At 43.8% G+C, this 12,909-nt stretch overlaps 1 protein-coding gene across 3 annotated transcripts in view; it reads right to left on the bottom strand.

Annotated features, from left to right (window-relative positions):
* The window catches only part of GRM8 (glutamate metabotropic receptor 8), a 585,307-nt gene that overhangs the window by 439,546 nt on the left and 132,852 nt on the right, over window positions 1–12,909 (bottom strand). For all 3 annotated transcript variants that reach the window (XM_082239575.1, XM_082239577.1, XM_082239576.1), the window contains exon 3: window positions 1,435–1,651. In XM_082239575.1, the coding sequence (XP_082095701.1) occupies window positions 1,435–1,651 (217 nt within the window). The remainder of the gene's footprint in view (window positions 1–1,434; window positions 1,652–12,909) is intronic.

Below are 12,909 nucleotides of genomic sequence, written 5' to 3'. Positions count from 1 at the left end.
CCAACAAAGGTCCGTATAGTAAAAGCCATGGTTTTCCCAGTAGTGATGTATGGAAGTGAGAGCTGGACCATAAAGAAGGCTGATCGCCGAAGAATTGATGCTTTTGAATTATGGTGCTGGAGGAGACTCTTGAGAGTCCCATGGACTGCAAGAAGATCAAACCTCTCCATTCTGAAGGAAATCAGCCCTGAGTGCTCACTGGAAGGACAGATTGTGAAGCTGAGGCTCCAATACTTTGGCCACCTCATGAGAAGAGAAGACTCCCTGGAAAAGACCCTGATGTTGGGAAAGATGGAGGGCACAAGGAGAAGGGGACGACAGAGAATGAGATGGTTGGATGGTGTTCTTGAAGCTACCAGCATGAGTTTGATCAAACTGCGGGAGGCAGTGGAGGACAGAAGTGCCTGGCGTGCTCTGGTCCATGGGGTCACGAAGAGTCGGACACGACTAAACGACTAAACAACAACAACAACAATGTTAGGAGTTAAGGGGGAAATGGATGGACAAGATTAAGAACTTCATAAAATGCAATGGAACAGGTATACCAACTGTAGAACTTCAACACCTAAAACCCTTGATTATCAGACAATGCATATTTTTCTTCCACTCCTCGATGTGTTGTATTGCCCAAAGAGTGTTTGAGGTACCATTTGCCAATGTAAAAGCACTGAAGGACAGGCTCACAGTGTGCGCAGAATGTGAGGCCTGCAAGGTGGTTGGGTGTAAGCTTTGCTCCCTTATGGGATCTGAAGCCCACTAAAAGCTCAAGTTCAGAATTGACGTGTAGAATCCAGAAGACAACAAAGTATAGTCACCACGTCATGCGAGAGCCGTATATCCTCGAGAACGCTACATTCTTACACCCACTTTCTAGTATAAAAGTACTTAATGACCCTGCCTTGTTGCACACTGAAGCAATAGAAGGTACATACACAGTCTACGTCAGGGCTGGGGAACATGTGGTCCTTCGGACTTTGTTGGACTACAGGTCCCATCATCCATGACCACTGCCTGGGTTGATGAGAATTGGAGTCCAACAGAAAAATCGGAGATGCCACAGAGCCCTCATCTCTGCTGTATATCGCTTGTTAACCATCAAAGATTTAACTACCGCTGCTACCTTCCAAACCAGGCTTAGGAATTAGCTTCATTTTTTTGATAGCCACTTTTAATTTACCTGGCTTCCTGTTCAAAACACTTCCTTCCTAACTGGGCGCAAAAATGTCACACTGAGAGACAAATGAGAAACAAAACCAGCCACCACATGCACAACTTCCCTCAAAAGGTATCTGCAGGGGCTAAATATTCCATGCAGGTCTGAGCAGGCAGAACCAAACTGCTCAACAGTTTACCAACTTGCCAGCACTAAACACAGTTGTTGTTTTTTAAAAAACAAAACAAATCAAAAGAAACAAAAAACTGATGTCCACTTACCAGTTTCCCTTGAGATCTGTGTGAATGCTTCGACGCCACTCTCTCCATAGTTCCCCTCTGACGCCAGTGTTGAAACATAGTTCCATCCAAGTGCTGTCACAATATCAACCATGGCTTGGGCTTGATAAGAGTCGGGTGGGACCACCCGGGAGAAAAAGTCATACCTGGTGTTATCACTTAACTCTGGTGCTGTAGATGCATAGCTGATTTGAGGTATCTGCAGGGGGAGGAACAGAACAAAGGTTGTTTTTACATCTCAGAAGCGTAAATTACAAGCCAAGTATGATCTCCAAAGTAAGTCATCCACAAAGGAAGCATCTTTGTGTACTCAGGGTATACCCTTCATGGCTCACTGCATTGTCGTGGCAAAGAAACTATGAGCTATGCTGTGCAGGGCTACCCAAGATGGATAGGTCATTAGCCGAGAGTTTGGACTAAATGTGATCCACCTGGAGAAGGAACTGGCAACCCACTCCAGTATTTTGCCATGAAAACTCCATGGACATAAAATAGAAGAAGTTTTGAGAAGAAAGTGGGAGTTTCCAAGGCATGCGCTGGTTCATGGGTTCACGGAGAGTCGAACACGACCAAGACGAGTAAACAACAAATAACTCAGGTATAAGGTAAAGACCTCTGGATGGTTAAGTCTAGTCAGATTTCATTATGGGGTGTGGCGCCCAGCTCCTGCCAACCTAGCAGTTCGAAAGCATACCAACATAAGTAGATAAATAGGTACCACTGCGGCAGGAAGGTAAATGGCATTTCTGTGCAGTCTGGCACTCATCACGGTGTCCTGTTGCACCAGAAGCAGTTTAGTCATGCTGACCACATGACCCAGAAAGCTGTCTGTGGACTCAGGGTCTAACTAACATTGAAAATCTGCTTTAACTAAAGTTAGCAATCAAAACTAAGCTGCAAATTATCAGTAAACCTTTTGAGGCACAAATACCAATAATAAACCTGTGATTTTATGGATACTCATCAACAGATATGCATACGTTTATACCCGATACAAAGTATCTTTTTATAATATACAAGAATAAAATAAATATTTTTAAAATCTAATCTAAAAAGAAATGGGAGCAAAGAGAAGTGAGATGGAAAAAAGAAACAGAAGAAATAAAAATAAAATTTGAAAGGGGAGGAGGATGAAAATACTTCTGATTTGCTGTCTGTCAGCTAAATATAGTAACTTGTTCAAAGTATTCACTCAAATTGACAACCAACTATTTTCTAAAAGCCAATATTATTTCAATCTTCAAATCCAGATATTTGAAGTTAATTTTCCTTTTCATAGGAAGTGTTTCAGATATTCAATAAAGCCATTTCTGAGCCTCGGGAGGAGAGGGTGTTGCGGGCTGGCCCCTCCCACAAGCACGGGGCTGGAGTTTAGCCCCGCGAGAGCCAGGGAATCCCCGGGGGCGTGCCTCTCCGCCTTCCCCCTGTCCGCCAATCGGCGGGCCGGGGAGGCGTGGCCTGGACTATTTAAGGCCAGGCACGCCCTGGGATCTCCCTCTTCACTCCTCGGCAGCAGAGAAGTTTTCCCAGCCCACCCACCCTTAGGTTAGGCAGTCTTGACCTTGCTATGGACTTCGGTTGGTCGCCGCAAGGGGCCTGGTAGGAATTTTTCCAAGTTGGCGACTTTTCAGCCTTTTGGTTTTTTCGCCTACCTCGTAGCAAATCGTCACAACTTTCGCGGTTTTGGCGGTTAGGCATTGGCAGGGGTCTATTGTTATGCAAATGGATGGGGGGGAAGGACACGCCATCACCTTCCCCCGAGAAAAGGGTAGTCCGGTAGAGGACTCCGGGGGCGTTTGCCTTGTCCGAGACCTAGTAAGGTGAGGGCCGCCGGCACGTCCACGAGCGGTGACACCCGTGGGGGTCCTAGCTGGCGTACTTCAGCAGGACACCCACGGTTTGTGTTCAACCCTTCCCGGTTCCCATGCCAGGTAGCGATAGGAGCCAATGCCTAAGGCCAATACCTTCAATTCTGTAATCAATAAAGTTGTGGCCATTTATGCCCATTAACCTTAATTAACGTGTCCTGTGTCTTCATTTCATTGGGGGAGGGAACTTGCCACGCAACTGAGGTTTATTCATTTCAGTGGGGCCTACTCTGAGTAGGACTTAGTTAGGAAGTCTGCTTTATACCAAGTAAGATCTGTTGGCCCACTTAGCTCAGTTTTGTCCACACTGACTGCCTTGCCAGGATTTCAGACTCGGTTCGCTCTCAGTCCTACCTGGAGATGCAAGAGAACTGAACCTGGGGTGTTGTGCATGAAAAGCAGATGAATACAACCCAAAGCGCACATGTTTCTAAAGACAAAAAAAGTGTCCCAAAGCTTGATTATTCCAAAGAGGAACCAGATCATTAATTTGTATGCAGGGTCCTCAAAAACATGGATATTATTTCACTCCCCCATGTTCTTTTTCTTTGGAAAAAAAACCAAAATAGCTGGAAAACCCTGCATTCCTCAAAACTTAATATGATTCTTATATTGTTTCCAAAGGGAATGACTAAGTACATTTCAAGAATGGGCTTTTTTTGGTTTTTTGTCAATAATGTGTGCTGTCGGTAATGCTACTAAATAAAAATTACAACTTAAAAATTATGACTTTCGCTCGGAGCTGTCAATTTTATGAGTTTATCTTGACAGTAACTGTCCTATAAACCCCTGTAAAATATTCCAGTACATTAATCATAAACCTAAGTCAATCAAGGGACCCATGAAAGTGTAACTGAGCACTGTCCAAACTGAGCAGCGTCCATAAATGAAATATATCAAACCCATACATGGTTCTTGATTTCTGGACCCCATAGTGCAGAACAAGGCTGCGGCATGTCTGACCTGACGGTTGAATTACAAAGCCCTTCTCACACACACCCCAAACCACATCCACCTGCCCGACCCCCATATCACATGGGAAGTCAGGTGTGGTACAGGTAAAAGTTGTGAGCACCATCACTTTGAGGTTTGTTTGTATTTAAACTACTTTCAAAAGGCAAAACCCGGTCACCTGATGTGATAATTGTCAACATGCAGAGAGGCCGGGAGGCCAGCTGGCAAGCCCAACTCGGACGTCTCCTTCCATCGGCCCGTGCTCCGACGTAAATCAGCAACCCAAACTTCAAAAGCCAGGGCACGCAATTAGCAGAGTGTACTGCGCACACAGAAGCAGGCGTGAGGCGTAAGTCATGCTATAGCTACAGATTTATTAAACATAAATCAGAACAAAGAAATATGTCGTCTCTCTCTCATGTCGTCTCAGAGAGAACAGCAAAAGCAAAGGTAAAGGTAAAGGGACACCTGACCATTAGGTCCAGTCGTGACCGCCTCTGGGGTTGCGGCGCTCATCTCGCTTTATTGGCCAAGGGAGCCGGCATACAGCTTCCGGGTCATGTGGCCAGAATGACTAAGCCGCTTCTGGCAAACCAGAGCAATGCACGGAAATGCCGTTTACCTATTTCTGTACTTGCACTTTGATGTGCTTTTGATTGCTGGGATTCGACCTTCTGATCGGCAAGTCCTAGGCTCTGTGGTTTAACCCACAGAGCCACCCACGTCCCACAGCAAAAGCAAAAGCTATACACAAATGGAAGTTTCCAGCATACTGTGCTGGAATGTACAGACATGTGACATGCAACAATTCCACACATCTGTTCCTTAAGGTGGAACGGAATTCTCAACAATAATTACATCAGATGATTGGCAGGTGGGATGCCTCATACAAATGTAAAGGTTGACATTCCTGAGAGGAAGAGGTTGAGATCTGGCCCTACCCTAGTATAGAACCTGAAAAGCCAGGCGCAAGAAACCAGAGGCTAACATGCTACTAAACCCAAAGACTTTGTAATATTTTTCGCGCATTCACGTTTGTTCACTACCAAGGGAAGGCAATAAAGTTTCTCCCGTTGGCTAGAAAGGAAACACCCGTTCCAAACCAGCCAGGTGCGCAATTGCCCTAACATCTCCATAAGGCCTACTTAACTGTGTCACAACAAGGGAAAATAATAGGAGTAGAAATATACTTTAGTAAGTCTGGTAGTCCCACACCTGCCATTGACATTGCGTGACCTTAATCAAATCTTTCCTTTAGTGACTCATTTGTTTTCAATGCCCTTCTAAGGTCTAGTTTACTGTGTCAGCTGTTATTGGGAGATGATTGTGAAGGGCATCAGGAGTCTACATTTTTAAAAAAATATAGACCCATACTACCCATATTAAAAGCATGGGGTGGGAATCCATCATTAAAGAAAAGTCATTTTAGGCTATCTCCTTAAGCCACAAATAAAGATTCCTCCAGTTCAAACATTGGATTATTACTTTATAGATACCAGCACCGAAACCTTGACATTTTTAGTCTTCCGAATGTGACATTTTCCCAAAGGAAGCAAAATTGTCCCCTAAACGCTAATTTCTGTCACGCTGGTTCCTCAGCATGTCACTCTGCAGTTCCTCAGGGGATGCTGCTATCTGGAATGCTAGCCTGGCGACAATGGTCACAGCATCCATAGAAGCTTATCCCTGGAGTTTTCATAATGGTTCCCTTGTTACAGAGGATGAGGCTCGGATGAATGTTTCCCTTTTCATTCAGACTCAGACTTGACTAGGAACAACAGGTCCACGCAGATCCCCGCAAATAGGCCTGAACCAGGTGCCTCATAGGGCCAATAATGTCCTATACGTATTCATTAACCCACATGCCAAATGTTTTAAAACTGCCATCAAATGTCCTTGCCCTTGTAAGAAGCTGTTGCAGGTGAAGGCCTGTGAGCAACGTCATCGGTGGGGTGTTTCTAGAACTAGGGTGAAACCGTAAAGTCCCCTTGCTATTTTTGCTACTAGATGCTGCATGCTGTTTTAAGTATTCCTAGCAAACTACAGTTCCCAAGATACTTTGGAGGGAAGCCATATTTGTTAAAGTGGTCATAGAGATCATGGAATTGTACAGTGGTACCTCGGGTTACATACGCTTCAGGTTACAGACTCCGCTAACCCAGAAATAGTACCTCAGGTTAGGAAAATTGCTTCAGGATGAGAACAGAAATCGTGCTCCAGCGGTGCAGCAGCAGCAGGAGGCCCCATTAGCTAAAGTGGTGCTTCAGGTTAAGAACAGTTTCAGGTTAAGAACAGACCTCTGGAACAAATTAAGTACTTAACCCGAGGTACCACTGTAGAGTTAGGGTCTGAGGATCATCTAGTCCAGGTATAGGCAAACCAAGGCCCGGGGGTCAAATCCGGCCCAATCACCTTCTAAATCTGGCCTGCGGACGGTCCGGGAATCAAAGTGTTTTTACATGAGCAGAATATGTGCTTTTATTTAAAATGCATCTCTGGGTTATTGTGGGGCAAAGGAATTCATTCATTCCCCCCCCCCAAATATAGTCCAGCCCCCCGCAAGGTCTAAGGGACAGTGGACCGGCCCCCTGCTGGAAAAAGTTTGCTGACCCCTGATTATAGTCCAACCCCTCTGCAATGCAGGAATATGCAGCTGTCCCATACCATGATTGAACCTTCAACCTTGGTGTTATCAGCACCATGCTCTAACCAACTGAGCTATCTAGGCCAATATATGAGTGCTTTTAATGTATGGCGTGAATGTGGCCTTGTATTCCTTATGATAGTGAAACTGAACCCAAAACATAGACAGAAAATAAGAGTGGCTTGGAAACAGAATGGATTAAAAAATAATAATGCATGGATACAGATTTAAAGTGAATCTTGGGGCTGTGTACACCCCGAGTATTAAATGCACATAGAGGTGAGAAGATGGCCTGATAGACGTTCCCCTATGTGCATTTGGCATAATGTCTATAAAAGCCTAGGTAAAGGGACCCCTGACTATTAGGTCCAGTTGTGGCCGACTCTGGGGTTGCGGCACTCATCTCGCTTTATTGGCCGAGGGAGCCGGCGTACAGCTTCCGGGTCATGTGGCCAGCATGACTAAGCCGCTTCTGGTGAACCAGAGCAGCACACGGAAATGCCGTTTACCTTCCCGCCAGAGGAACTACTTGCACTTTGACGTGCTTTCAAACTGCTAGGTTGGCAGGAGCAGGGACCGAGCAATGGAAGCTCAACCTATCACGGGGATTTGAACCGCCGACCTTCTGATCGGCAAGTCCTAGGCTCTGTGGATTAACCCACAGCACCACCCTCTTTCCATGCAATTGGGACCTTGCCTATTCAAAAGTTCTCTGAACAGTCATGGACAGAACCTACAAGTGCAAGCTACTTGCACGGATCTTTTCTGACTTCACACCAAACATAACATCAGCCGCAAGCACAAGCTATTTGTTCAGAAGAACATCTGAATAGTGTCCATCTCCTTATAAAATATAAACCTATCCAATGTGAAATCTGATAGCAATGAGATATCAGGGGAAGGGAGGGGGAAATAACCAAAGGAAAACAATACAACATTGTGCGCATGGTAAGATCAAAAGAGTTACACTCCCTATTTTGCTACAGTTTTCTTCATTATTTTAGCAATTAATTGGATTGGAGTCTCTCAAGGAAACGCTTGGAGTGAAGGGCCTGAGGGAATGACAAAATAGCAATTTCTCCAGTTTTCCAAAAAAGGGAGGGAGGGAGGGAGACTTCTAGAGAAATGGGAAATAAGTAAAAAAAAATCTGAAATTATGCCATGACGGTGCTGCTGAACTCAGATCTCTTGTAGACAGAGCTTTTTTTCCAGCTGGAATTCACAGGAACTCACTTCTGGCACCTCTCAGGTGCCATTCTAAGAAGAAGAAGAAGAGTTTGGATTTGATATCCCACTTTATCACTACCCGAAGGAGTCTCAAAGTGGCTAACATTCTCCTTTCCCTTCCTCCCCCACAACAAACATTCTGTGAGGTGAGTGAGGCTGAGAGACCTCAGAGAAGTGTGACTAGCCCAAGGTCACCCAGCTAGTCTAGAATGTGGAGGAGTGGAGACGCGAACCCGGTTCCCCAGATTACAAGTCTACCGCTCTTAACCACTACACCACACTGGCTCTCAGAAAGAGAATGAGAGAGGCATTAATGGTGAGGTCCGGCACCTATTTTTCTATAAAAATAGCACTGCTTGTAGGATGGGTATGCTCTTCCTCAGAGCACTAAATGAGTGCACCCAGAACAAGCAGCAGTGGGCAAGTGTTGAGGGTCATAGAATGACTTTTCTTATCTCTGCAGCTGTGATCTCCTGGGTGACATGGACACCATAAGGCAGTTGAATGTGCCTGTTTCCTCTATCTGTTTTCCTCCCAACCTCTCTGCATGGCCCCGGATGTTGGCAACCTATGCTATGCCACCGGTTGCTGGGGCAAGCCTAAAATCACCCTTGAGCACTTAGTATTAGAGACAATGCACTTGCTTGGCAATGCTGGTAAAAGAATAAATAAACAAACCCCGACCACTGGTCTTTCTCTATCAAGATCAGTGCCTCCTCACCCAGAATGAGAGGAACAATAGAATCCTCAAGGCTTTCACACTCAGAGAGCTGCATCATCCAGTGTCGCATCGTCCAAAATGAAAGGCACGCCACAATCCTCAAGGCTTTCACACTCAGAGAGCAGGAAAAGCATATTGCTTGTTTCACTGACTGGCTAAAGGGGGACTGCTCTTGCATGCAGCTACCTCTAAAAGAAGTGAAACTGATCTCTTGGCACTATCAGCAACACCTGCACCAGTTTCCCACCAAGGAGGGAGCCAAACAGCCACCAATTTATCGGGAATCTTTAGTAGATGCTAGTGTTTCCTCCGCTACAGTCTGTAATCATCTATGTATTACAGTCTCCAAATGCCATCATTTGGATGACATTCCATCCTGTAACATGGGACAATAAATTAGGAGAGGTTTTTTAAGGGAGACAATTAATGCTCTATCCCAGTCTCTTTGCATCCTTATCAGTTGACACAAATACAGAGGAATCCTAAAGCAAAGCTTTCATAAGATTATAAGATTTTCACAGTGCTCAACCAGATTCTTATGGGATGTCTGAAGACCTGAGGGCAACAGCAGAACATAGAGTATTACCAGTGGATGGCATAGAAAACCCTTACCTAACATTGCTAACAGGGAGTTGGACTGACTGGTTTATACTTTCACTTTGGGTGGGAATGTTCAACAATGTGGGTGTCCTGGAATATGGTTGCCAATTATGGCCAAGAATTGCCCTGCATTAGACTGTCTGTAGTCTAACTATAATAGGGACGCGGGTGGCACTGTGGTCTAAACCACTGAGCCTCTTGGGCTTGCCGATCAGAAGGTTGGTGGTTCAAATCCCTGTGACAGGGTGAACTCCTGTTGCTTGGTCCCAGCTCCTATCAACCTAGCAGCTCGAAAGCATGCCAAAAAATGTAAGTAGATAAATAGGTACCACTCCGGCATGAAGGTAAACAGTGTTTCCATGCACTGCTCTGGTTTTGGTGTTCCATTGTGCCAGAAGCAGCTTAGTCATGCTGGCCACATGACCTGGAAAAACTGTCTGTGGAGTGGACAAACGCCAGCTCCCTCGGCCTGAAAGTGAGATGAGCACTGCAACCCAGAGTCCTCTGCAACTGAGCTTAACTGTCAGGGGTCCTTTACCACCTTCTTCTTCTTCTTCTTCTTACTATAAATGCTATGTTTCCTTGTCATATTATACCTATTGACCCTGGATTCCTGTATAAAGACCTTCCTAAGCAATTGTATGCAGCAGCAAAGACATGTGTGGCATGGGACTGGGAGTTACTCTGAAGTAGCAGTAGTTGGTTGATAAAAAATTAGGGAGAATATGATAACTTTCAGATGACCTATTCATCCTGATTTCTTCTCTTTTCTTTTTGCACAAATTGCAGAGAGGTTAAGACGGCATTGGCTATTTATTTAGAATTCACTCTGATTTGTTTGCAGAAAGGTTAGTTGCATCAAACAGCTGTCATCCCACAGTTTCCAATGTCACATTCCTTATCACCAACAGCATGATATTTTAAGGAAACAGGTTTATTGTACAAGAGTTCCAAATCAACTTCAATTGCACAACCTGAATTTGCCGGCAGGTGAATCCCACCTGAAAGTAGTGACAGTATGGAAGCCCTTCATGATTAGGTACAAACCTATTTAGCAAATCCAGCAAGCAAAGAATCATAGAATTTCAGAGCTGGAAGGGGCCTCAAGGCTATCTAGGAATCACAGCTAAATAATCCTCGACAGAAGGACACCCAACATCTATTTAAAAACCTGACAACAGAATTTCCTGTTTGTTTGTTTGTTTGTTTGTTTGTTTGTTTGTAATAAGTAGTTATAGTGCACATTTTCTGTTTATCTCCTGTGTGGAAGCCATTCTGATCCCATTGCAAACAAACACATAGATGCACATTTTGCTTTTCTACCTGTGATTCAGCTACAAAACTTGCATATTCAAAGCCTATCAGCAGTGAATTTGCTTTCCCCCTTTTTCTCTTAATTGGTGACCTTGCTGTATTGTTATACAGTGTTTGTCCTTTTTCTTGCTGGGATTTTTAACTTTATTTCAAGATACAAATTCAGTGTGCAGATGATGAACAAAACAAAATGAATGGACAAAAACCAGAAGGAAGCACATCAGCCACAGGCTGCTAAAGAAAGAGTTAGCCACCATACTACCCCAAAAAAATACATGCATATTTTTAAAAACCACAACAAAAAACCCTCATGGTAGAGTCAGTCAGAATCTAGCCTTGTTCTGCAGTAGTCTATTCTGCAGTCGTCGTCCCCCCATAACAAATTAAGCCAATAGTATTAGCAAAGAACATCGCCACCCTAAGGAATGAGAGAGCACATCTTCCTAGATGGGACAAAGCTGCAAGCACATTTCATGACAGGCTGTTCTTATTTATTACAGACTCAAAAGTAATCAGCTGGATTAAACAGATGATGCAGTCTTCTTCCAGTGACAGACAATTAAACATTTGCACCATGTTTTGTCCATTCCCCCTTGTTTGATGTTATTCCGATAGACAAAGGGATTACATGAACACATCGCCCATGATTCCTTTGGCGTTTAATGTAAAAATGAGAGGGGAATGAGGTGGTTTTGGAATGGACAATCAAAGGACTTCAACTGAGTACACATTGAGTAAGAAACCATGAAAGAAATTATGACTTTTATCAAAATTCTTGAAAATATTTTGTTGGTAAAAGGAGAAAAAATAAACCTGTTATGGTTTACAAGCTCTGTTACATAAGGATAAGGAATTTACGCATTCGATTTATATGGCTTTTATATTAGAAAAAAACACACACTAAGTGCATTTTTATGTTTATGGAATATAATGCTTCCTAAGTAGAGTAACTGCAACAATCTAGTAAATTCGGTAATGTGTATTTTATTTTACTTTTTAAAAACTCACTAAATTCTGGCTACGTACCCAATATAGATCTTCAGCTACTGAGGTATAAATTGGCACAGGATTATTTTTTTTATTGTCATTTTAAAGGTTTTTTTTTTGGGGGGGGTTACTGTCATTTTAAAGTTTTGACAACCAAATTTCACCTTGACAGTGCTTTTATAAAGTGTGTTTCTCTTATTAAAGCCTTGCTCAGCGTTCCTGATTTGAGGGAGGTTTCCAAGTATTTTCAACTGAACATGCCTAGAAACTCTCTGAAGACCTCTGTGTTAAAGACATGAAGGTCAAAAGAGGAGCCCAACACACCTGGAAATGTCAAGGAAAAGGCTTCTGTGCACACCTGTACAATACCCCAATCCACCTTTTTATAAAGCCCTCTGGTGTTCAAGTCATAATCTGAACAGATCTTACACATCTTTATTCTTAAAGGTGGCATCAAGGGACGTTGGAAAATATGGAAACAGGAGCAGCAATTGCCAATGTTCACTTATTTGCCCCATCTCCAGAATGGAAAGCAGTCCAGTCAATATGACTAGTAATTGCTGTTGCTGTCAGTCCAGAAATTATGCTCAATTGATCCCTTCTCAACCTCCACTCAAGTTTCATTGTGTTTCCTTTGCACTGAAACAAATGGGTTGGGATGATGCAATGATAATTTATGTACAGTGGACCCTCTGGTTGCGAACGTGATCCATGTGGGAAGCATGTTTGCAACCCTCAGTGTTCGCAACCCGCAGCGCAGTGTGTCTGCGCACACACAGGTCGCAATTCAGTGCTTCTGCACATGCACAAGCGCCAAAACCCATTCCGGTACTTCCGGGTTCAGCGCAGTACACAACCCGAAATTGCATAACCCAAAGCGCCTGTAACCCAAGGTATGACTGTACTTAATTGTGTAAATGATGCAATTTTGCTGCAGCACACCATGAGATGAATAATGAAGTTTTTGAAGGAATATGAACTGTAGCAGAAAAGAAACAGTACTGCATGTAAGGAATACAGAGAGTAAACAGTAAACAAACCCTAGCGGCAGAAGTATTGACATAGGGCTAACCTGGAAAGACACCTTTAAAACGTTCCCAATGTTTAGCCATTCTACCATTGTTTCTCTTTTTGTCTTTCTT

The sequence above is a fragment of the Podarcis vaucheri genome (assembly GCF_965113315.1).
Source record: "Podarcis vaucheri genome assembly, chromosome: 10".
Lineage (NCBI taxonomy): Eukaryota > Metazoa > Chordata > Lepidosauria > Squamata > Lacertidae > Podarcis > Podarcis vaucheri.
The sequence above is the reverse complement of the archived record's forward strand: the minus strand, read 5'-3'. Positions and strand labels throughout refer to the sequence as shown.